Source organism: Arvicanthis niloticus, chromosome 25, assembly GCF_011762505.2.
Source record: "Arvicanthis niloticus isolate mArvNil1 chromosome 25, mArvNil1.pat.X, whole genome shotgun sequence".
In the NCBI taxonomy this organism is placed as follows: domain Eukaryota; kingdom Metazoa; phylum Chordata; class Mammalia; order Rodentia; family Muridae; genus Arvicanthis; species Arvicanthis niloticus.
Genome location: NC_133433.1, coordinates 32451325 through 32478224, shown reverse-complemented (window position 1 = coordinate 32478224; position 26900 = coordinate 32451325). Strand labels below are relative to the sequence as shown.

General features: G+C 44.9%; 1 protein-coding gene across 1 annotated transcript; it reads right to left on the bottom strand.

Annotated features, from left to right (window-relative positions):
• Positions 1-448: 448 nt before the first annotated feature.
• Positions 449-25823, bottom strand: Tram1 (translocation associated membrane protein 1). The gene is made up of 11 exons (XM_076924347.1): positions 25529-25823; positions 16547-16610; positions 15128-15249; positions 14888-15004; positions 13684-13742; positions 11850-11934; positions 7437-7507; positions 7236-7340; positions 5665-5808; positions 5248-5408; positions 449-2010 (listed from the first exon to the last, which is right to left on the bottom strand). Exons 1-11 carry the CDS (start codon positions 25649-25651, stop codon positions 1937-1939), a joined length of 1125 nt encoding a protein of 374 aa, XP_076780462.1. The 5' UTR covers positions 25652-25823; the 3' UTR covers positions 449-1936.
• Between the last annotated feature and the right edge of the window lie 1077 nt (positions 25824-26900).

The following is a 26900-nucleotide window of genomic DNA, read 5'->3' as shown; positions in this document are numbered from 1 at the left end:
AAGCTGTCTTAGGGAGAAAAAGTAAATCCCAGAATGGGTAGTTCAAGGCCTTTTGGAGACCAGGAGCCAACAGTGGCTCCCCTCTACTTCACAGGTCTGTTTCCCATCATGCTTTACAGCTTTCCCTCTGTCCAGTTTATAGTGCAGCTCTCAGCAGGACTGGAAGACAGTAAGGACACTTTCTACGGGGTCCTCGGAAGCAACTAGACTGTGATTTCTTCCCCCTCACCCTGAAATACAGTCTAAAGTACCAAACACAGTGTTGCAAATAACTCAGAAAGGTTCCAAGGAGGAAACAATGTTTGCTAAGCCCCGACTGCCACTGCTGCTTGAGTGCCAGGAAGCATATCTGCTTATGAAAAATCGACTCATCTTTTAATGGTATACTTTAATGAGAATATACATTCAAAGTAGCATAAACATTACAGTGAAGGAACTGTCCAGGAAGTGGCTTGTGAAACTAAAAATTTTTTATTTCGATTTCTCAATGTATTGTTCAATATAATGCCAGTTTTAAGGACAGAAATTTGGTTCCACTCAAACTTGGTACTGCTACAGAGAGCGACTACTTTTCCCAGGAAGTAGGTAAACAGCTAGAGAAGAGAAAGCATGTTCTAGCAGCATGGCAACTTAACTACAGGCCTGAGGCTTGTAGCTTCTATATTCAACATGGCACGGACACTTTTTAGCTGGTGACAGTGAGAACGGGGACCAATGGAGCACTGCATGTGCTGAACAACAACGGACAGACCGAGCGCAGGGTGTGAAGACGAGCATAGAAAAGGGAACCAGTTTACGCAAATGCTTTTTAGAGCCTTTCTGTAGATACAAATATATATGTATATATATTTATCCAAAAATATGTTTTATACAGATAAACGTTTCTCAATTAAAGATGGGTCCAAAGCTATAACATAAAGCATGTCTTCTGTTAAGACTATCCACCTGAATTTTCAATTTCTTTAAAGTTAGTGCATTAGTTTCCCAAATGTAATTACCTGACACCTTTTGTTTTTAATAGATAGCAATCAAGTAGGCATTACTTTTTAAAAGGGCTTGCAGATTAAATGGTATCTCATTAAGATGTTATACATACTAAACTTACAACAAGCCCCATCAAGAATCACTACCAAACATATCAAAAAGGTCTATGTAAGTTGAATACTCCTCTTCACAGTAAACATTTTCTGATTGCCAGTTGATAAATGTTGAAAATGCACAAAAAGACTTCATTTCCTAAGTACTTCACTTCCTTGTGTTAATAAGACATCTGCTCCAATGGATGACATCTGCCCCAATAGGTGGCAATAAATCTTGCAGTAGCTATCAGTACTTTTTAATGGGATGTAACATGTACAACCACGACTTAGAAAATAAAGCACACAATTATTTTGGTGATTTTACAAATCTTTTTTCCCCCCCAGGTGTAAAGGCTACAAAAAACTCCTAAAAATTAGAGAACACTGAAAACATTAAAAGTCCGACATCTGACTTTATAGTATTTCCATTTGACCCTGAAAGACAACTTAAAAAATATGACCTTCTTAGAACAGGTCACCTTGCTATAATATTGTAAAAAAAAATTGGTGAGAGCAAGAAAAATGTTCACTGGTTATGTGTGTGTGTGTGTGTGTGTGGGGGGGGGGGGGGGTTGTAAATGGTTTCTCCCAAACCATTAGAAAAAACATTAAAGACAAAAAAACCAAAACAAAAAAAAGATGGTCCCTAAACTATTTTGAAGGCAGGTAGCTGAGTCTAAGCTAAAATATGTTCTCCTCAGAGTAACCACCCTCCCCTCAAATGCCCTTTCGGACGCAGGACAACAGCAAACATCAAAGAGCATAAAGTGTATTTTTAAGAACAGAGAAAAGGCCAGTGCTGAAAGGCAGTAGAAAGCAGACTCTTTGGGGGACATTAATCAGTCAGTTCCGATCCATTACGAAGACTTCTCTTTCCTGTTCCGTGGAGAGTCAGCTCCATTTGAAGTGACTGTGCCGTTCACACCGTTCTCTGCAATGAGAGATAAGGCAGCCATTGTTCTCGGCATAGGCAAATATGAACAACCAGTGTTATACACAACGTATCTGCAGGTACGAACTGGAGTCCCAAATTCTCAGGTAAAATTTGTGATCCTTACGGTGAACGAGGACTTGAGCAGCAAATTAAAAGGAAGTAAGTATTATTAAAGAGAGAGAAGAGGGGCAGGGCAGACACTGTGGTGAACTTACAGGGCTTGCAAACCATACAAACTCTGCATGAAAGGCCCTGTAAGTCATTTCTTTAAAACATGTAAATGTTCTTAGGGACGGTAACTACGACAGCTGAAGGTGACTGCAGCCCATTCCTCAAAACGGACGGTGTACCAGCTGTGGTAGTCACACCTTCAATGCCAGCACCCGGGAGGGAGGGAGGCAGGCACGTGGGTTTCACACCTTTGGGTGCCGGCTGAGCTGTAATCTAAGTTTCTGCAAATTTTAGGGAAGGGAAATCCTTTGAAGGCAGTCTTAAATCACAGTGGAATTTAGACACCAGAAGAAGGACAAGCAGACGACAAAACATCTAATAAATCAAATAATGGACTCTCAAAACAGTTATGGTTCCAAAGAGAAACCAAATTGCAATGACAAGTATTTGGAACCGGACAGCACTCAAGGCTTGAGGAATGCAGCCAACACAGGATGAGGGAGAAAGTCTCCCCTGAACTCTGGGTGATTCTTAAGAAACGGTGAAAACCATGACCAGGAATCATCTCGAGAAGGGGACCCCAACAGCACAAGAGCCAACCAAGCCTAAGGCTGGGAGCAAGAGAAGGAATTGACACAGTGAAGACACAACACAGACAGACAGACAGACGTAAAAATAAAATAATCAAGACGGACTCAAAAGTACTATTGCTTTGTCTCAGTGATAGAAACTGTACCCTGGGGCTCCAATTCCAGGTTGGTGCTCTATTCTGAGCTACATCTTATCTCTAACATGCTGGGGTTTTGACTGTCAAGAAAAACAGACATAAATTCCTAAAAAAAAAACAAAAAACAAAAAACAAAAAAAAAACCAAAAAACCCAAAAAAAACCCAAGTTGCTGAAAGGGGAAGATTAAATTGAGACTCAATTCCTTATCTTGAGTGTGAATCTGTGGAGATGGAGTCACTGTGAAGTCCTCCATCAACCTACAGACAAACAGCACCAGACTGACCAATGGACGGATGGATTTAATGCTGTTTATAAAGCTAGTGGAACTGACAAGGATATTGGGGGGAAAAAGTGCTAATTATAGACCAATCTTTTATATGAACACAGATGGAAAAAATCCTACCAAATAATCAAAAACCAACACAGCAAAGGAGCACCATCATCCACCCCTAACGTGGGTGTGCACCAGGACTGAGAGAGTAAGTTTACATCCAGAGAAGAGGGCTGGGTAATGCCACCACAGGTGACAGTCCTCGCTGGGTGAACTTGAGGACTTATTTCAAATTGTCCACATCCACACAGAAGCTGCTGTGAAGACAAGGACATCGGATGAGGCAGGAGACTGCTGGGCTTGTAGCCGCCATCCTTACTCCAGAGTCAATAAGAGACCCTGTCTGAAGGGAGATCTACAGAGAACAAGACACCCAACATTCTTGTGGTCTCTACACCTGCACCATGCCCATGCCTGGTCAAGTCAGGATAATTTAGCAAAAACAATGCAACATAAAGAATCTGAATTGGCACAAACTATTTTCATTAATAGATGATCCAAAAGAACCCACGCTTACTAAACCACTTAACCTAAGTCCATCAAAGACTGCAGGACACCAGATCGATATGCAGAATCAACGGCACTGTACACATTTGCAATGTACAATCTGAAAATGAAATTAAGGAGATGATTCTATTTTACAGCAGCATCCAAAAGAGTAAAATATTTAGGGAGAAATGTAATCAAAGTACTTGACATTTAGACTGATAGCTATAAAATTGAATTGGAAGACATTAAAGAACAGAATAAATGAACAGACACCCAGGCTCATGCTCCCACAGAGGAGAGGGAATGTGGAGCAAAACTCCAGGTGCTTTTGGCAGCCACAAAAAGGAGGATCCCAAAACTCACACAGAAATGCTCAACACCTGAGACGACCAAAACGTGAAAAGGAAGAAAATTGGAGAGCCTTCCAGATTCACAGAAAAACAGCCAGGCTGTGAGCTAGCCACCCACACACCACAGCAAGACAGTGAGCTACCCACCCACTCACCACAGCAAGACAGTAAGCTAGACACCCACCACAGCAAGACAGTGAGCTAGCCACCTCCACACCACAGCAAGACAGTGAGCTAGCTACCCACACACCAAAGCTAGGCAGTGGGCTACCCATTCTCACAGACATATCAAGGGAGTGCCTACCCACACAAGCACAGCAAGGCAGTGCACTATTTGCACAGTGTCAGGCACCTAAGTCCATCTGGCAGAAGCCAGAGCTCAGATGGGACTCATTTTTCAAACTTCATCATAGAGAGGTTAGTCTTCCTAAACATAGTACAAGAACAACTGTGTTTGAAGCCGAGAAAGATGCAGCTCCCTAAAATGAAGCCACGATGCAGCAGCAATAGTTTGGTGCTCTCCCTAATGACCCAGCAGCTCCACACCACATACCTAAGAGACACCAGAAAAAGAGGTGTGCAGACAAAGATGTGGAAGACGTGCTTACATCACCTTATTGTTCAAAGTGCATACAACCCAAACTGCCTCCAACCAGATAAAGCATGGCACGCTTATATACAACTGAGCAGTGGTGATGCCGTGCATGCTACAGCTGCACTCAGCCGGTGAACGTGCCTCTGAGACAGGCCATGGCCTGAGCTCTAGCGCTAGGCTCCAGAAGGTGGACAGAGAGGGCTGTTGCCCAAGCACTGTCCTCTGCCCACCACATGCACACCTTGGCCTGTGCTCACTCACCCTCCATAAATCAAAATGTCATTTACAAAAATTAAAAAATATTATGTTATGGTTGACAATGTATCTCAGCGATTGGCTGCTTTGCAAGTTGGATCCCTGGAGCCCATGACGTCCAGACAACATACAGATGCATCTACGTAATACATAGAAAAGTTAAAATATGTCAACTGGAGCCAGTCACGGATGACCGCAAACTGTACTGTTCCCTGTACAGAATCTATCTGGTAAAGCTTTGGGAATAAAAGCCCCGTAGCTATGTTTCTGCATGCCTCCACTTCTGTGCTCCCAGCACTTAAGTCAATACCAACCTGTTCCTTTTCTGGAAGACCTGCCTTTGGTCACGACCGGTTTCCTTTTCACAGGTGGGGCCTGAAAGGCAGAATGTTCCCTCCACCTCCGAAGCTGGAAGTTAATGAACTTCCACATCATGAAGGCTTGTGTGATGCAAATGGACGCTAGAACAGCAATCCTGAAAAGCACGTGGAAAACAAACATTAGCCCGTATTGAATACGCCATGGAATACACGTAGCCTACCGTGGTCGGACGGGGTGGTGACTCAGTGCTAATACTTAATGCAAAGGCAGAATCATTCACTGAGAAAATCATCTTAGAAATCAAACCAAAGCTTTAGTACTGTCCTACGTGGACAGAAACCAAACCAAGGTTCCAGCCCCAGTTACCCCTCACTTATTACACTCAGCAACAGTGCATAAAATAACCGTACCTAACCGCCAACACATTGAAGTTTCCAGTACTAAAATCCAGCTTCTGATTCTCCGCTCTTGCCAGGCCAAAACCAACAGTAAGGACTGAAAGAATTAGGGTCAGAAGTCTTCCCAAAACAAAAAGAACTGCCCAGAGTGAAAACCTGTAAGAAAGACGTGCAGAGTCACAGTAAGAAAACCATGAAGAGACAGTTCTACTGCAGTGAGATCCCTCCTGAGCAAATGCACATTCAAGCAGCTCTGCTGTGTTACGGGTGAGCACATGCGGCTGGGCCCGTGAAGACCCGGAGCACTGAGGGCGCCTTCCTCACTGAGACAAGGTCTATCATGAAACTTTAGCTCACTGACTGACAGCCTGGCTCGCCCAGTCCCAGATTACTCTTGCTGACTCCCCATACCCGGCTTTTATGGGCCTCGGGATCTGAACTTGGGTCCTAATACTTGTACAGTAAACATTTTCCCACCAAGACATCTTTCTAGTCCCCCAAACAGCATCTTATTCTGCAAAAAGGATTTCTGTGTTTGAATTCCTAGGAAATCCTACACAATGTAGCATACTGTCAGAGGTCCACAACATTGATTACCCTAGTTAGGCTTTCCAGAACTCCAGCAGACAACTGTTTAATATTTCTGTTCATTGTGAAGTACTGGTGATATGCTTGAGAATTTATGTATGCTGGGCACAGGCCAAGCCAGTGCTGTCATGAACAACCAATGCCAATTCCCAGTTCAGAGGGCCACAGATGTCACTCTCTATAAGCTACACCTTTCCAATCTTTCTTTTCCATCTGAGTTTTTCTATCAGTCTTTTCATATCCGTAAGACTATATCACCCTTTTTTTTTTTTTTACTTTCTCTCCTTTTTTTTTAAAAAAAAACAAAAAAACAAAAAAAACAATTTTATTTATGGTGTGCATGCTGTAGGGGTGGGTGGGGGCATATGCATGCCATGTGGAGGTCAGAGGACAGCTGTGTGTAGCTGGTCCTCTCCTCACGCCTTTCTGTGCTTCTGGGGATGACCTTAACTCTGCAGGCTTTTCTGTCAAGCCTCTCACCAGGCCTGTCTCTTTATTTTCTCCTAAAAGGCTTCTTCTCTATCGCTCCTTTTCTCAGAAGAATGCCATGCTATTGCAGCCATAGAAACACTAAGTCCAATACAGAATCTGTCCAGCTAACAAACACTATTTTAAAAAATGGAATATAGACTATGAATATTGCTTTTAAAATTATTTATTTACCTACTTATTTATGTGCATGCGCATGTGCATGTGCACGTGTATGTGTATGCCTAGTGCCTGTGGAGGCTAGACGAGAGCACTGGATTCCCTGGAGCTACAGTTTGGCGATGTGCACCGTGTGGGTGCTGGGAAGAGATCCTCGGCAAGAGCAACATGTACTCTCACCACCGAGTCATCCCTTCAGCCCACAGTGTGGGTATTGTCAAGTGGTGGTTCTGCTTTCTTTTAAGGTACTCCTAACAGAACTGCAGAATTCTCACAGACACAGGCTTTGACAATACAGGCCCTGACTCCGAACACCTGCAGAACAAACAGAGGAGGACAGCACTTACCCTTTCTGATACTTCTCGTCACTAAAATAAAATAGACGAGAAATGTGGAAAAGAAATTCAACGAAATAGTGCAGCACCAGAAGAACAAGGCCCAGATGGTTCAAGCTGTTGAAAGAACACACGGAGAAGAAAGGCTGATTACCAACTCAGACAGAGCAGCACACTGTCCGCTAGTCATACCCAAGCCAAATCCCAACTCACTTCAAAAGATAAGCTCCAGCAATGTGAAAGAGGTAAAGACCAATGTAGACGAGCTGACGAGGAATATCTTCCTGCAAATACAAAGACACACTGCAGATGAACAACACGGTCAACACTCTCACTTGTAACGGCGTAAGCGATAACACATTTCTTATATCCAGATGACTTGGTGTCTTAGCCCTACCTTCCTGACTGAGACAATAACAATGGCAGATCAACGCCATCACCAAAATCCATGCTCAAAAGCGTAAGTTCCCAAGACGCTAATGAAGCAGCAACAGCTTTCAAACAACACTTTCTTTTTTAAAAGATTTATTTATTTATTATTTATTTAATGTATGTGTGTGCCCTGTCACTCTCTTCAGACACACCAGAAGAGGGCATTGGATCCCAGTACAGAGCCACCGTGTGGTTGCTGGGAACTTAACTCGGGACCTCTGGAAGAGCAGTCAGTGCTCTTAACCTCTGAGTTATCTCTCCAGCCCCCAAATAACAGTTTTCAAGGGGGCTTTCTCCTACTCCAGGCGTACCACACAGCAAAAGGGAACCTAAGAAAACTCAGTTCCGTGCTTCCCGTGGGTGTGGTCTTGGGCAAGTTAGCTTAACTCTGCATCACAAGACTAAAAACACCATTAAGGGAAAAAAAAAAGTGAGGAGACATGAGGATGCAGGAGCCACCGAGAACTCGCATCCCAGGTAAGGTCGCAAGGCTAAGTAGAAACAGCCCATCTAGGGAATGACTGCTTCAGGGCACTGCTCTAGGGTAAGCACCCATGGCCCTGCAGTCTCCCTGGCAGCCTGCGGTGGGAGGTAGGCTATAACCACACTCTTGTCTGGCCCCGCTCTCTGGTGAAGGGAAAAGGAAGAGGACCAAGGCCGCTGGGTAGAACTGGCTTTCTCAGAAGGAGCTCACAGAAGCAGCTTGCTGCTGAGTCCTGAGTAGACCGGCTGTCCAAAGATGGCTCATCACAGCTATGGAAACAACAGGTTAGTCTGACACAGCTGGGAGAAGCAAGTCTGCTGTGTCCTCAGCACAGTCTCTCCTTTGTCCTATGGTTTTGTTATGGGAATTACCTTTTTCAACCGAAAGCCACAGTGAGAGATTTTGTTTACAATTAACACACAAAATACTCCTAACAATGAGTCATTTAATAAAGTGTTTCAGAGAAAGTTCTGTGGAGGGATTCTGGATGTGTGCTTCCATACCTGGGTATTATATTCTCAATACTAATATCCATATAGCTTATGCAAGGGAATCGTGGAATGCCATAAAATTTGGATAATCCCATTTTTTGTAGAAAATCTAGCTGGTGTGTTTAAATTATAAATTCCAAAACTTCTACTTGCTCTTCCAGGATCTTTTTATTAAAGAGCCCCTGTAGATTTCTCTTTTTATAATAAACCACTTCTTGACAACACAAGCTTGATTACAAATGATCACACGTGAACCTATAAAAGGTAAAGATTCCCCCTATAATCCATCTTAAACCAAGTTTTAAAAGCTCTTATATTACAGGGATAATATATACTGATTATTCTGATTAATCATAAATGTTTGTGAAAGGTACATAAGGCTTAAGATACATCCATCACTGCCCCCTTAAAGTCCGTATCCGGGTCAAAGGACAGACTTTAGGAAACCCCAAGGGAGGCTGCAGTGCTGAGCTCAGAGACTCGAGCTGTGACCTCGGCCACCAACAAGCGGGGGTGGGAAGCGTTTCCAAACGTTGGATATAACAATCAATTCTACCAATTCTATTATCTATAATCAAAGCTAACTTGATTACCAGCAACAAAACGTCTGACCACTTCTAGAATTCCTTGAAAGCTTCTAAGTTCAAACTAGCTAAGGCATGACTCCTCTTTGAGATGGGGTCTCATATATTTTGCCCAAACAACCCTCCTACTTCCACCTCTTCAGTACCGGCACTGGGGCTACACACTACACAGCCTGGCTAGAAAACAGCATTTCCAATCTTCTCCTGGGTAAACAGACGTGCTTCCCGTGAAGTTGCATGATTTCAATATTCCCACTCAGGACACTAAGTGGGCTGCCTCCACACCTTCACTTCACTCTTCACACTGCCCTTACTTCTCTGCCTGTGAGTCTGCTGCAAACCTGTCACTGCACCAAGTTTCTTCCAGTAAAGAGTTCTCCCCCAAATGCATTTCATAGAGTAAATTTTCAGAAATGGTTTAACACATATGCAGCTGCGACTTTCAAATTATGCTAATTACTTGAAACAGTTACTTTCAACTGTCACGTGTAAGTGTTAAAAATAGTTTCAGTTAAGTTCTAAGTTATGCAAATTATCCCATAAAAATGAGACCACACTTCTGGAGAAATGCCATCTGGCAGGGGCTGATAAGCAAGAGCTTTAGGAGCTAAATGAACGACTGCTTTGCAGGGTTCCTTTCTACTCACCAGGGTCAGTGCACAAGACAGACTTGGATTAACAATGAAACTCAGAGGCATTGTGCCCACGGGCATGCAAACACCTAAAGCAAGTTTGGAAGAGCTGAGCCCTGTCCAGTAGCCAAGCATCAAGAAACTACGATATTCTCAAGACTGTTGGCCAACAAAGCTTTCCACAATTATACCAATGTTCCCTCAGTCTCTGTCCTAGCCACAAATGGTGGCACACACACCTATCACTTCCCCTCAATCAGGAGAAACAAAGGAAGGAAGATCATGAGTTACAAGCCAGACTGGGTCCACACAGAAAAACCATCTTTAAAAGTGTGTGTGTGTGTGTGTGTGTGTGTGTGTGTGTGTAGGATCTTCTATATAAAATGGTAGTTGTTAGTCTCACATTTATAAGGGCATTAAAATGGCTAGTGTCACTATGACATAAAACTATGTGTTTGTACGTAACTTCTTTACCAGTGGCCAGCAGCTACTATTTTACACAGCACAGCCCCAGGAGACCCAAGTCTCACACGAGGAGCTCACCAGACAGGGAAGAGCTCCTGGAAACTCTGGGCTTAATAACTTTTCAGACATTCCAAAAACTGAGAGCCCTCACCTTAACTTGTCTCTTTATGACATGTGCCAGCGTACATGGCTTGTACTTTGGAACTGTTAGTTAATCCTGGCAGACACCTGGCACACATACAGAACAGAGAGAAAGGGTCTATTTGTAGTACACGCTTTTTAAAGACTATCTGTGGACTTTGGGAGGGGAAGAGATAAATCTATCAGTAAATGGATGTCCTAATTCCACTTAGGAAAACTTCTCTGAAGGAGCTAAAGACCAAACCTTCTACCTGTGGCAAACGTGGATAAGCAAGCACACAGCCAACAAAAGGTAAGACAAACCCGTGTGCAGCTGGAACTTAGGCTCATTAATCAATGACAGACATTGTCTCATCTGGATCGACACCTGGTTATCCTTCCCTGACATCATCCTTCCCATGAGTTTCAAGTACGTCCTACATAGGTTATTAGTATTTCTATTATTAAACTATATCTACACAAAATATATTTGATTACTTTATCACAGGGAAAAGGTAATCCTGAAAGAGCAGCCTCCATCATGTGAATGTAAGTGTGAAGTATAAAGCAAAGTGTACAGAACGGAGAGGGGGAGGTTACAGACGGGAGCACCCCCCCCCACACACACACACCCAACGCAGCTGGGCAGCTTCTCAGGATCGCGGACAAGAGTTCTGTAAAGGGACGGTGGCAGTGACTGTTACAGCCGCGGAGGCCAGCTTCCAAAGGGGGCACTGAGCACTCCAATAGTTATCCACTTCCTCAAGCAAAGGCCTTTCCCACAGGCTAAAGAGGACTGCCCCGCCCACCCACGCCCCGCCCACCCATGGCAGGAAGGGTTTCCTGGTGAAAGTTTAACTGGCTGTACCTTTCTGTCAACACAGATTTCTTCTTTTAGACTTACACAAAGGACTGCTAGTTGAAATCCAACTAGTTAGTTGTGAAATAAATTGCTAAAAGAAAACCAGTAAGAGGAAACTAACACATTTAAAAAAAAAAACTTGGTTAAGTTTTAATTTAAATTAGCACTAATTTAAAAGTGAGCAATCAGCATGCCAAATGTAACAAAATCACAAGGTTTTTTTTTTAGAAAAGAAATGGTTGAGAGTTTTAGGTTTTGAATGAGGGGGAGGTGGGAAGACAAACAGAGCGGAGGCCGAGAGCACAGGCACACTCAGGACTAGCAATGACCAGACAGTTTGTTTGCTTTTTCTTTCTTTTTAATGTTTTTCATGATAGGGTTTCTCTGTGTAGCCCTGGCTGTCCTGGAGCACATTCTGTAGACCAGGCTGGCCTCAAAGGCAGAGATCTGCCTGCCTCTGCCTCCCAAGCACTGGGATTAAAGGTGTGCGCCACCATTGCCCAGCAACAAGACATTTTTTTTTTTAAAGGTAAAAAACAATACAAATCCAGCTTACTTTTTTGGTTTTCTGGAAGTAGAGTTCAGGGAATGCATGGAGCCAGTACGCCAGCTGAGAGATGTAGAAAAACTTCATTTGAAATCTGAGGAAGGGAAATATCTTTTAAAGGATAGTATTTAAAAACAAAACAACAACAAAATCAGACAACCAAAAACAGAGGTGGCAGAAGGCAGGAGGGACGAGGTGGCCAAGCTACTGCTGTCATGCCCATCTTTAGCAGCTCTTTAGGGGCCAGCTTGCCCAGCTTCCCCACTATTCAGACAACTGTGGCCTTGCAATAACGGGCAAAGGCACAGCATGTGGAACCCGAACCCCTGGTCTGTCAGTTACCTAGGGCTGAGCAGGAGGCCACTCCTGACCCACAGATCTACATCAAGGCTTCATCAACAGGGAGATGGGGCAAAAGAGCACCCCGTGTCACAAGGAACACATGGTAAAAGGGAAGGGGCCAGGTAAAGCAATGGCTCATCGTGTCACTGGAAACGGGCTATGTTTTCCTTAGTGAGATGTTACTTCCTCTGGGCTGCAACATGGAAGAACACAAACAAATGGAAGCAGGGGCAGGAAAGGCAGGGCTGAGGCAGGGAGGGTTCCCAGCGACGGTTTTAGTCAGACTCAGCAGTCTCCTCTGTACACCATACACCTCTGCCACTTCTGCCAGACCATCTCCTCACTCTTCCCTCTGAGTGTAAAGCAGAACAGGCAGCCTGAAACCATTTCTAGAAGGTACATGGCTGTATGTGAGCAGGACTCAGAAGGGGGAACTATATGACTGCTGGCTTTAAAACAGGCATGCTCATGGCTATGTGACTCCCTTCCTTTGTGAATTTTTCTCTAGTTTTTAGACCACCAATTATTCAGTGAGTACTACCTGGATCTGAAGTGCCCATACCTTCCTAAGCAGAAAGACTAAAGGAAGAGACAGCTCTACTGTTGATAGAAGGATGTAAGTCTTGACACAGCTCTACTGTTGATAGAAGGATGTAAGTCTTGACAGGTAGGGGCACAGAGCGGGACACACACATGTGAGGTGATTAGAGAACACCCCAAATCATATACAGATGCTACATAAATATAAACCAAACAGCCAACGCTGGGTGCAAGGGCCTCCTTGCTGGCAAAGCAGCAAGGAGGATTCTCATGCAGCAGGAAACTGTGTTATCCTGACAAGGAGCTTCCAGAGGCAATGCATAGACATCCAGGATGCAAGCAAGAAGAAAAAGAAACCCAGCCTTAGGAATCTGACAGAACAGAGCAGAAGTGAAGGAATAAGAGAAGTAGAGGTATGGAAAGAAAAGATAGAAACCACAGAAAACTGTAGACGTGCCGAAGGGAAAGGAAGGCAAAGAGAGCAGCAATTCAAACCGTTGCAACCGGGGGCTGTGAGCTGGCTGCTCACCTGTGAGCACATGCTGCTCCTACAAAGAACCTGGGCTTAAGCACCCTCATGGCGGCTTACAACCATCCAAAACTCCAGCCCCAGGGGATCTGAAGCCTTCTCCCACTTTCTCTGGCACCAGGCACATGGAGGTACACATACATACATGTAGGCAAAACAGTCATACATATAAAATATTCTCTTTAAAAGTTTGCTAAAATCACTTGTCTCAGGTTGGCAAAGGTATTGGTAACAGACAGGAACAGCACCCAGCGTTTTTCCCTCATGACAGGGTGATGCCACTGTCCTAGGCTGCAGGACACCACTGTCCTAGGCTTGATACCACTTCATGTATTGTTATCAAGTCCAGAGGGAGAATCACATGGGCAGATTCGACTTCTCTGTGAAATGAACAGTCTAGTTAAGAAAGGCCTGTGAAAAAAAATAACTTACGTCATCAGGTTATGGGGATACGCTCTCCACAGAATAGTCGGGTCTGAGATATAGTTTTCCTAAGAGACAAGACAATTACCTGTGAGTACCATGCAGACATTTACAGTTCCTCAGAAACGGTTCCAAAGAGCACACAGAGGTCAAATGCTTTAGTTTGTCCCACGTGATTTGAATTGCTTAGGTTAGCAAAGTGAAAGCGAGCCTGAGACATAAGACCAAGACAGAGCCAACACCCAGCTGTCCCGTGCAGTGCAGCAGCCTCAGGTCCTGGTGCAAGGAAGCACAGGCAACAAACACTGTGCCACTCATGGAAGAGCATGTGAAGGGTGCAGACTAACTTTGTAAGGACACACTTTGTTGCATGTAATCATAGAACTGAAAACTGTACTTCTAGTCAGAAGTTCACAACAATGAAAATCCATACAATGCTATGCAGATCTTTTCCTCAGAAAACTAGATGTGTTTGGTGAAAATTACAAGAAACAAAGTAAAAACTCCCTCCAAACCCTAAGTGGTGACTCTAGGAAGACTCTGCTTCATCAATTAACTCTTACTAAAGTACACATGAAACGTTTTGTGTGTGTATGTACACACACACACACACACACACACACACACACACGGATATACTAAGCTGACATTTCCCTTCGACTCTTACGTCAGTCAGATGGGACGGGCGCTGGATTGGAAAACTGAGTTTTAATTTATCTCTGACATTAACGGTTAGATCCTGGCCATGTTATTTTGTCTGTTACTGATCTTGACCATGATGACTTAAAAGAATCATGTGCTTAACAATCTCAAATGTATGTAAAGCCATGCGATGGGATATGAATGGAAGGCACCGTTCCTTAACAATGATGTGGATACTGTCTTCCCTCTCGTTAGAGAGAACTCAGGTTCTGATTGCCGTACTTGAAAATTTATGCATTTCAGTTGCTTGGGAGAGCTGGAGCGTTCAAGGAGGAAATGACTAACAACACTTATGCTTATCTCACCTGGGCAAGCTCACTGCTGACATGAGATCCTCTTTGTGAACAGAGAGATCTCCAGTGACGACAAGATATAGTAACTGACATCCCATGCTTAAAGACGGGTGAGGCTTCTCAGTCAGCAGAGTCAGACTGAGACTCTTAATTACACTCATGGGCAGCAGTCTTAGTGTCAGACAAGAGGTAAGAACGACGGCCGCGGCCACACTTACGGAGATGAGAATGAATGTGCCCCACACACAGGCAAAAAGGTAGAATGCACTGAGCTGACCAGATTCGTTAAACTTGCTGTGCTTCGTTTTGGAGAAGTGCATCCGTCGGTTAATTTTCTAAAAATAAAAGCAGCTGTTAGTAATAATGAACAAATCCAAAACACACTTAATATATGATGATCAGCAGATGGAGAACTAGTAGTGTTTTACAAAATAGGATTTCTGAGATTGTATACTTACATCCAACACATACTCCTGAATTATGGCATGAATAATTATCGCCACTAGCATGTAGAAGAAAACTGTAGCCAAATCTTTGATACCATAGTAATAAAGGGATGCTGATTCAGTAGCTTGTTCTTCTGAAGGCCAAAAAGGACACACACACACACACAAAAATATACGTGAGATTATGAAAACAGCACTCGGTACAACATAGTTATGGAAACAAACAAGAGGCGACTAACCCAATACAGGTTCTACAGAGATCTCTTAGCCAGTCTCCCCAAGGGTCTCTGGCCAAGGGGAGATGACAACTGAAGAGGCTTTCTACAACCCAAACCTTCAGGGATTACTTACAAGAGACTTGACACATGTTAGTCACGGCCACCAGAAACCAAACAGGGGAAGGGAGCCACGCTCTACCAGTCCTGCCTGGGCTACTCTCATCTTCTCTGGAACCTCTGCAGGCCCTGGCTGGACGTGCAAACTGGACCCTCTCCATTATGATGATTGATGGAAGACAAGTTAACTTTTATCTGCCTTGGTTCTGATCTCTAAGCACCAGAGATGCAACTACTACTTAAAAGTCATTTTAGTTTTTGAACTTGCTTTAATTTCTCAAAGCAAATATTAGTAGTTTTGAGTTGCTAACATCTGTTCGTGGAGTCGGGGGGGGGGGGTTTGCTTAGGGACATTTAGGACATTTAGGTGAGAACATGACTTTGGCATCTCAAGTGCCACAGGACACTATACCCTCGAGCAATTTGTTTTCAGTCACTAAATCAAGCATTTATAAAGCTACACACAATAGAGCAAACTTGCCCTGTCCCCCTCTCCTTCCACCAAGGTGGGAAAATCCAGAGCAGGTTACTGCCAGGCAGCTCCCATTTCCTTAAGCAAGCATCTTCTCTCTGGTTTACGACATTCAGCTGCATTCGTGCCCTCAGCTGTAGCCAACTTCCCATGGCAACTGACTTTTTACACAGCAGAATTGGGAAATACAACTTTCTAAAATAAAAGTATATTATCTGCTATTTCCGAGAGTTTACTAAGACGTTCTCTAGTCAAAATACTTGCTCGAGGCGGAGCTCAACAAAAAGTGAAAAGAATGGGTCTGAAGAGCTTATATTTCTGGTACATAACAAAGGGCAGAAAACCTCAAGTGGACCACCACAGCTGTAGAAATCCTGACTTACAGCAACGAGTATATCTATTCTCAGGACTTCCTTTAGAAAAGGCTTAGAGGAAGCAATACAGAATTCTCTGATGAAACTCCGAGACTATGCACAAAATACATAATAAACAATAGACATAGAAAACTAAGTTTCATACACTGTCTAGGATAAAATAAAGTCCGGACACTGGAAATTAATTGCAGACTCTAGGGTCCAGGGACAGTTCTAAATGTGTTCAACTGCACACCTAATCAACACCCACCTGTTGCAGGGCGGGTGACATTATACTGAAGCGCAACAAAGATGATGGCTGCTTTTGCTGTTATCTGGAGAGAGAAAGCATGAAAGACATCAGTTGTCAATCTCTCCCAAATGAATACACCAAGTCAAAAAGATTACAAATTCTGCCCTCAGTTCTAAGAAGGAAGGACCCCTTTTCTGTGGCCTGTTAGGTAGGCACAGTGGAGACTTCTGATCATAGGTAGAGTCTGGTGGGCAATTCACTGAAGGGTTTTTCTGTGGTTTAGACCATGTAACTCATTTGTATTGTTAACACCGCCCCCCCCCCCAACCCCCAAAGATAGCTTCAGTTGATCCGGTAAGCAATGATTTCTCAGATAGCTATTCTCTGTTGCAGAACAGCCACCAGTAAGTTCCCACCAAGAAAAACGCTGTGTACATTAATAAAAGGAAGCAGAGCTTGTGTAAGAGATGGAACACACGTAGGGTCTGTGTGTTCATCTCCCTCCCACAAACACATGCCTGGTTAACTAGGCAGTAAATATATCCTTAACTTTACTACTAGTCACAGTAAAGTGATCAGAACCCAAAGAGTGAATGTTTACTAAGCATTTACAGGCACCAAGACCAGTGATGCACCAGAAAGGCTCAAATACAGATGAATTCCCTTGATAAGAGGCTGGGTTTCGTCCAGACTGGTAAACTGTTAAAATACCGCAGGATCTGTGCCAACCGCCTATCCTATAGGTACTCAGGATGAAGGACTCTAAGCACTTTGCTTTTCCTTGGGGTAGGAAATGCTTCTCGGAGGTGTGCTCCAAGAGCTTGTTTGAAGTTCCCAAGGTGCACAAAGGGATGAAGAAAGCAGCAGAGGTAGAATCAAGGTAAATTTATGGTCAGGTATAGCACACACATCAGGACAGACAGAAGCACACACACAGTACTGAGCCACTTCAGTATGCCTGCAGGGTTTTAAGGAGGGGTCATTTCCTCTTTCATAAGCCTGCCAGGTAACCTAATGTGTCTCTTGCCTGCTTGGAGTCTCCGCATCACTGCCACAATCATCTTCAACTGTGTGACCATGTTCCCTACTCTACCTCCCAAGATTCTCTCCTTGGGTTCCTGTCTTCCTAGGATAGCGTGGTCTGCAATTGTACCTCCAACATCTACTTTCTGGCCCCTGCCTTTCTGATGCATCACTGGCCATGGTGCCTGTAAATACTTGGTAAACATCCAATCTTTGGGTTCTGACCACTTTACTGTGACTAGTATTCAAGTTACAGATATATTTCCTGCCCAGTTAACCAGTCTTTGTTGGAAAGTCTTCTCCCTTGAGAGCTCAATGCCATCACATCTTTAAAGGGCGTCTTCCCTGCCTTCTAACCTCTTCTTCAAGTCACACATCCATCCGGCAGGGCTCCATTAATCTGCATCATACCTATCATGAAATAAGTGCTGCTAACGAGGGGCCATGCTACACCATGCTGTCACTGTATGCCCAGACCTAGTATGGGGAAGCTGGTGACATGGCTCAGCCAGTAAGGGCCCTGTCACCTCCCCTGAGAAGCTGAGTTCAATCTCAGGAGCCCACGTGGTAGAGGGAGACTGCTGTAGGTTGTCTTCTGACCTCCATGCAGTAGAGTTGATGAATACCAATATAATTTTAAAGAACCCAGCACAACACCTAGAAAATACTACACAATTCATCAATGTTACAGAATAAATGGAAGATGGAACTACCATAGAGCAAACATGCAAGACAAGACTCTTGCAAGACATCCCATGAAGGACTGCAGTCGGCATTCGGACAGTGGTGGTGGGATAGAGGCCGAGTATGGCTCAGCAACCAAAAGAAAGGAGTCCCACATCACTTACCGGCGCTCAAGCTTGCACGAGGTGACAAATACTAATAAAAATGTGGGACACAAGAACACAAGGGCGAGGCTGATCACCAGTTGACTTTTTTCTAGATACGTGGTTAGAAAGGGCTGCAGGTGGCTTACACCCAACAAGAACCTGGCAGGCAGGACTTATGACGAAGACTTGGGAATTACTATTTACGGATGCAAGCTGAACTGTGGTAATTTATCCATTGTCTATGCAAACGTGCGCTGTTTGCAGCGAGCACCAACAGAGCTGAAACTCAAGTGCTTGTTATTCGTTGAGCAAGTGTCTCCTGAAGGTCCATGTGGCCAAGGTTAGTCCCCACCCAGGCCATGGATTACTGGAACTATTAGTTCATGTCACCTAGTGAGAGCCTGGCTGGTCACCTCGGGTCAAGCCTCAAGGGGGACCACCAGGGGCCTCACTCTCCACAGACCTAAAGCAGTGGGGGCAACTCACGACGGTCTGACTCCTCCAACTGAAATCCCGGGAAAGCCAGTGGTACCTAAACTAAAAAGAGATTTGGTGACAGAGAGATGACGAAGAGCCTGGTATCCCCAAAGCCAAGGAGAATGTTTCAAAAGCATATGGATTTACAATGTCGGGTGCTCATAGGTATGATGAGGACAGTGGGATGAAATGGAATCATCTTCGGCCACAGCTTAAGTGACATTCATAAGGCGTAGAGAGAATACACGGTGTGGACTGAAACCCCAGGAGTCACGAGATGGTACCGAACCCTCTTAGTGGCTGGTCACAATGCTGCTGCTCTGACGAGTGGAGGAATGACTTTGTGCAGGGCTAACAGATATTTTTTTTTGGGGGGGGGGTCGTGGTATATACACATCGAGAAGGAGGAAAGCAATGGAAAGATGTGAAGAGAGTTCTCTTGAGTGCTTCCTCCTAGGCCAGTGAGGGTAGCACAGGCTAGGTCTCCCTTATCCACACACACACCTAAGATCCAAAGCAACCTGAATTGTTCTGTTTGTCTTTAAACTCTGGACTATCTGCATATATACCATCGGATGCTTTGCAGACGGGACTCAGCTCTAAGCATGCAATCCATTTGTGTCTTACATACCATATATGCAGCTGACCCCTATGTTTGACTGTAATGTGTCATGAGTCAGTGATGGAACTGTCTTACTCATGTGAATGAAGGAATCTATATATGGGGGACTGATGAGGGAACGGGTGAGAATAAGGACCCACCCACCCAACCTGAACGCGCATGCACGCACTCTGTTGAGGGATGTGACAAATAGTTACAGCTAACCAAGAAAATCTTCCCCCAGACTCCAAAATCCTAGCATTATAGGGCTGTACTACCACACCAGCTTCTATCTGATAAAACGTGTTTCACCTGTGCACGCATGTGTATGGGGAAGTGTAATGTTGCCTGCTAAGGGTAATGGGGACTTGCATGAGGAGGACTGCATAGTTCTCACTGGGGAAGCAGCTGACGTCTGCGGTCAAAAACTGAATGTGGAACTATCACATGTGATTACTCTCCTAGGAGCCCTCAGTGGTCTGAGCTGAGATGCACACAGAAGGCAGAAACAGCCGGGTATGCCAGCGCATGTCTGCAATCCCAGCACTCAAGAGGTTACAGCAGGAAGATCGTGAACTTGAGGCTAGTTTGTTTTACAGACAATGAAGTGGGGGCTGAGGGTGGAGAAGAGTGAGGAAAAGCAAGAAGAGTCATCTCCCCTTATGCACGGTTTTTATTTGTCTGTGGTCAGCAGCAGCTGTGAAAACATGAAGCCTGTAATAGGAAGGTCAGGTTTGAACTGTGTGACAGGGAGACGTGAGGGAACCTGTGCTGTCTCCCTGTCTCACCGGGACGTCAATCACCTCTGTCCAGTAGACTTGCGCTACAGGCACCACTGGCCTGTTACAAGCTGTGTGGCTGTCAGATGAACTGTGAGGGCAGTGCTTGTGTCCTGGGAACCTTGACACTGTAGGCCAGCCGCTGCCTAACTGCACCTCACATCATCATAAGGCTGAACACAGGAGGCCGGCTTCATACAACTGGTATTGGAGTGTAATTGTTACGCTTTATCATTGTTGTTCATCTTTCATAACACTGGGTTTATTAAACCATCGTGGATATTATGTATAGCGAACTCACAGAACATACAGTGTAGTGTGTGGAGGCATGTGCAGGCGCCCCTGGGGTACAAACATAGTTCCCGAGCATAAGGTGCAGTGGTGTCCTTTAGTCAAGGAAAAGTTTTAGGAAGAAAGGCGAAGCAACAAGAGTGAATACACTGGAGGAAAGAAAAGAGGTAACAATGTCGGCTGGCAAAGGACAGCGGGAAACAAAGTATGGGGGGAGGGGGTCTGTGTAGGCTGGGCCTGAACTCTGCTATCCTAGAATTCATGGTCTAGAGATAAATCAGGATCTATGATTAAAAACAACAACAACAGAACACAAAAAAGAAACCCAAACATACCTAAAATCTGGCCACTAAAGTGAGTTAGTCCATAGGGAGGATATGAAGACCAGTTGAACAGAGGCTTAATAAAAACACTGCATTAAAACTTGGTGAGGGGCCTGATGAGAGGGTTCAGATGGATGTTGTGGGCTGTCAAGCCCAACACTCAAATTCAGTCTCTGGGATTTCTGTGCTGGAAGGAGAAAGCCAATTCTTGCAAGTCGCTTTCTAACCCCCACATGCACACACAGTCTAATGAGAATTGTCTGTCTGTCTGTCTGTCTGTCTGTCTGTCTATATGAAGTCAAAAAAGGGTTTAAGGTGAGATTTGTGAGGCCAGCAAGAAGGCTTGGAGGTTAAAGGCACTTGCCTCTGGGCTGTCAACTTAAGACTGATCCCTGAACACACAAGATGAAAGACACGGAGCCTCCTCGGAGCTGTCCTCTGGCCATGTGTGTGCTGTGGGTATCAGATGCAATGGATGGATGCTTGCTTGCCGATCTGCACTCTGCGGCCTCTGTGCCCCCATTTCCAGTTTACAATAGGAGGCCATCGATGCCATGGCTAGGGAAAACTTTGTTTTCCTTTATACACAGCAAATGTAAATCTTCAAAGACAAATATAGTACCCAATTCTAAACGCAACAAAAATTAGATTATCCTTTTATGCAAGGCTTGTAAATAAAATTAAGATCTGGCTTCCAGCTGGCTTAGCATGTGACATCAGGCAGGAGGAGAAAAGGAAAAATAGGAGCTATACCCCCCAAAGGCCGTCTGGAGGAAATCGACCTTGCTGCTGTTGCCACTTTCCCAAGCTTCACTATTCCTCCAGCAATGCTTCGGCAAGTGAGCAATAAGGCTCACTGGTTTACACTCTCAACATGTCACCCTGATGCTCAGTGCACTATAAAGCAAAAAAAAAAAAAAAAAAAAAAAAAAAAAAACCTTTGGGACATTTATCTACTATCTACTTCTAAGGAAAAAAAAGTGAAATTAATTTAGATTTTTACATCAAAACCATACTTAATGAGAGATCCAAGCCTGCATATGAAAAGTCATAAAATTTGTTTTTTTTTTTGGAGTGGCCATCAGTGGAAGGGAGCATGGTATCCGATGTTATAAAGATGAGACATATTCTGTACTGTTAGAGGTCGACACGATTAGTTTATACACTGGATTTATGACGGGGATGTAAATTTCCTTCAAATTCCACTTTTCTATCAGGTTATATAAAATTGTCTTTTTTCAAGACAGACAGAAATGACATTAAGACAAGCTATGTTTAAAAATAAAACCTGTCAGATTAAATAGATGGCTCAGTGGTTAAGAGCACTTGCTGTTTTTCCAGAGAATCCAGGTTTGACTCCTAGCACCCACATGGCTGTTCACAACTGTCTAACTTTAGTTCCAGGGGTCCTGACACCTTCTTCTGGGGCTCCAGGCACACTGTGTGCACAGGCATGCAAGCAGGTAAAACATCCATACACGTAGAAAATTTAAAATGAAAACTACAAACAAACAGTAATAAAACACGCCGGTTAGTGGATGAAGGTGCCTGCTGTCATGCCTGATGATAGGAGTTCAATCTCCAGGACACATATGGAGAGAGATCTGACTCCCTATGACCTGAGTTCAATCCCCAGGACACATATGGAGAGAGACCTGACTCCCTATGACCTGAGTTCAATCCCCAGGACACATATGGAGAGAACATTATCCCTCCTAGTAAGCTTCCAGAGTACTCTTACATCTTGTTTTTTTTTTTTTTAATTGTTCAATTTTTCCTACTTTAAATACAAAATCACTAACAGTATTTTTGGATTCTATAGACAAACATTTGACTGTGAAAAGAAAACTTTACAAAATTTGTATAATAAAAAGTTCCTAAAGTCAAACGTTTCCCCTCAAACAGATTATTTCTTCCTCAACCTTGGGGGTGAGGGGTAGAGACAGAGAGAGAGATTCTAAAACCTTTGTCATCTGTTTTCCAACCCGGATGAACTGCCAAGGCATAACCGAACACTGAGAGAAGCACTATTGTATAGTTAACTTAAGTCTTGAAGAACCCATCTAGAGAGAAGGAAACTTACGTTCCCATATTCCCTGACTTGAATCAGCTGCAGAATGCAGACTTCTAGAGTATTCTCAAGTGCTTGTCTGTTTGGCTGGTAACATACCTTGTTATTTCTTGGGTTTTTCTTCTCTCTCTCTCTCTCTCTCTCTCTCTCTCTCTCTCTCTCTCTCTCTCTTTTTAACCCACAAATCCCCTAATATTTCCTCAGTATTCTTCGACAAAAGACTTAGCAGCTCTGCAAAATACCATCCTCTCTATTATTTTAGCACGCGCACACACTATACTTCTACAGATTAAGTAGCAATTATTTTCAAAGTCACACAGCAAAAACCCACGCTGTCAGTTTCCTCTGCATCTGAAGAATGTGCTTCCAAAACTTGCATCTTTACCATCTGGTTACGGAAAATAAATGACCCTCACAAGCTGCACTGCTCTGGTCACCATTTGAACAGCACACCTTTCTGGAGTGATTTAAAAGCTTCTATTTAGCATTAAAGCATCCACTTACTGTTAGAAACCTTTAATCCGGGGGCTGGAGAGGTGGCTCAGCGGTTAGGAGCACTGACTGCTCTTCCAGAGGTCCTGAGTTCAATTCCCAGCAACCACATGGTGGCTCACAACCATCTGTAATAGGATCTGATGCCCTCTTCTGGTATGTCTGAAGAGAGCAACAGTGTACTTATATACATAAAATAAATGAATTTAAAAAAAAAAAAAAACTTTAATCCAGCACACAGAAGGCAGAGGCAGGTGGTTCTTGTGAATTTGAGGCCAACCTGGTCTATGTTAATAAATTTCAAGATAGGCAGGACAACACAGACTCAAAAAAAAAAAAAAAAAACATTAACATAATAGTGAACATCCTAGAAAATAAGGCAGAAGTTTACATAAAAACTGAGGTTGTGGCATTTCTAAGTGTCCAGATTTCTGCTGTCTATTTTACTTCACTTAGAGTACCGTGGATATGCTCAGCAGATCACCACACCCCTAAATTACACCTCTCAAGGCAGGGACTGTCACCATGACATGTAGAGCTGACCAGTCATCAGAGTTGGAACTCACTATGTGGCTGCCACTGGATTTGAATTCACAACTCTCCAGCATATGGTGACAAAGGCCTACTGACCGTGTCCATGTAGTGCCTTTAATGCTATAGCAGGAAAACATTTTTCATAAATTCAGAGATTACAAATATTTAGCATTCTGTATGTTGCTTATAACTGAACCCAGAGCCTACTTCTGACCCATGCAGAAGCGACAGAGCAAGCAAGCACTACAGACTCGGGGTACAGGTCAGGGAGAAAGCTCCAGCCCTGCACCAGCCCTGGATTCCCGCTACAACAAATAATCAAGGTAAGCATTAACCACAGGGCCACAATCAAACCCTGGATGTTGAATCCCACCCACTCAAACAATACTGTCAGACTTCTCCAAGCCCAATTATCTGATTTCTCAACAGCAGCTGTGAGGCCTGGACTAGTGATGTATGGCTCGTCTGTAAGGGAGGACAAACCTCGTCTCAGATTTGAGTTACCTAGTAAGCTTTTTGACTACTTCTATCTGCCTTTCACCCTGCCACCTCCTTAGAGAGTGGCTGCAACCATCCGTGACACTATCAGGAACAAGAAGTACTTACATGTAGATTCAGAAAAGTCTTTTAGACGAGAAGAAACAGAGCATAGAAAGTTATCTAACGACACCAAATGGGCTCTATGGAAAACAAAAAACAAAATCGTAATCACCTTTCATCGCTGGCTGTCTCATTCCATAATTAGTTCCTTGCTTTCAACTCAAACCTTTAAAGCCCTATTCTCGACAGCAGAAAAAGACTAGTAAAAAAATAGATGATAAAATATTTATCCTCACTAGGTTACACGCCAGGAGGAGAGGAGACAAAATGGTAATCATCAATATATTTAATGAGACTCGATGGCTTACAGATTAGAAAAAAATGGAAGTGGGGGGAGTGGGCGGAAGTACTGAGGAGGGTGGCAAAAAAACCCGTAGGTTGTTACAGTTTCACCTTGCAAACTTTATTACCCACATTCAACAGCTGTTAAATAAGTCATCAAAATACTCAGATCTGTGGGAAGAGAATTTACACACGCCTGACAGTCTCATCGCCTCTGCTTCAAGAAACGAAATCGCTCGACTCCTCAACACAGCTGTTGCGAGCCTCGCGTCGGGATCAGACCGGATCCTCCGGGAACCCAGAGCCCAAGCAGAAAGTTGGACGAGCGGCGGCGGGCGGGGGCCAACCGGGTGCGAGCCACCCAGTCCTCGCCCTCCGGGCAGGCGGCGGCCACGGCTGTGGGTCGGGGTCGAGCGGGGGTCCCTGTCAGTCATCCGGCCCCGCTGCCCCGGCCCCGGGTCCGCCCACCGCGCAGGGCCAGCACGGCCGCGCCCGCCACCCCCGCCGGCCCCTCGCCGGCTGCCACGTAACCCTTCGCGGGAAGCAGGAACTGCGCGGCGCGGGAGGGGGCGGCGGGCCGGGGCTGCAGGGCCGCGGGGGGCTGCGCAGCTCCGGCCGGGTACTCTAAGGTCCGCGGACCCGGCTAGAGGGCCGGGGGCCGGGAGCCGGTGGTCGGGGGCCGGGAAGGAGGGCTCACCTCGAACATAAGTCCCAGCAGGAAGAGCATCGCCAGGCAGGAGACGATGTCCGCGTGATTCTGCAGCACGAATTCGTGGCTCAGCAGTGGCGGGTTCTTGTTGCTCTTCTTGCGAATCGCCATGGTGGAGCCGCCGCCTGTGCCTGCAGGTGCTCCCTCCGCCGGCTCCGCGCTCTCCGCTGCTCACCGCCGCGCCGCCGCCGCCTCCCGCTGGCTGCTCCGCACAGCCCCGCCGCAGCCGCTCGCTGGGGCTTCACTTCCCATCCCACAGCCAGTACGCAGCCGCCGGGGCGGCCCGGAAAAAAAAAAAAAAAAAAAAAAAAAAAAAAAGCCAGCCGGCAGCGGTGGCGAGCATGCGCACCAGGAAGAAACCGCGCGCTCGCGCCGTGGCCGCACCTGGCGACCCACAGCGTCCCCTGTGGGCCGGAGGTCGCGGGACACGAGTGACGTGCGGAGGCTTCGCGCCGGGAGTTGGGAGTCGTTTGGGGCGCGAGCTTCCTGGGAATGGTCCCTGCCATCGCGTGCTGCTGCAGCATGCACGGCCGCTGGCTGCCTTCGCGCCCTCCCGGCCCACAACTGGCCTTGGTGCTCCCACGTTCCACACTGTTGTCCACTTGTGTGAGCGATAACCATCATCTAGAAAATTTGGAAGAACGAAGTAGCCTGGTTATTCAAGACGTTTTCGCGAGTTTGAGTGTCTGCCTTCCAACGTTGCTGCGGATGAGCCTAGTGGTTGACTCCTGTAACCCCATGGTTTGCGATGCTGAGGCAGAAGTGCTCTGAGTTTAATACTATCCAGGGCTTTTCAAAGTAAAAATCCAAAAACCAAACCAAACCAACAAAACAAAACAAACCTCAAAGAATCCAAAACAAAAAACCTAAGGCAGTGTAAACGCTTGCTTACCTCAGAGTTTTTTCTGTGGTTCTATCCAGCTCCCCGGTCCCCACTGGAAGTTTAGATTTACTTGTTACATTGTATTAACACTATTTTAGGAATCCTAAGAAATTGTGAAAAAGGATACTTGCCACATCCTCCTCTTTCCTACTTCTGTTTAACCCGGGTCTTTATTTTTCCTGAAAAAGTGCCCAGTCTAGAAGCTAAAATCATCCCAGGTTGCATCTTTTTATAATTCTTTGATACCTAATCCAGCACCAAATCCTGGCATTCAGTCTCCGTGCCCATTCCCACTGCCATAGGATTGTCCCAGGAGGGGACCTGGCCTGGAATAGTGCATATCCGGTGTAATCATGGCAGTTTAAAAAGATGGTCATTGAGTCAACTTATTTTTATGTTCAACTTATTGCCTGCAACTCCACAGACAAGTTACCTCTATGAGGCTCAATTCTTTTTTTTTTTTTTTTTTTAATGTAT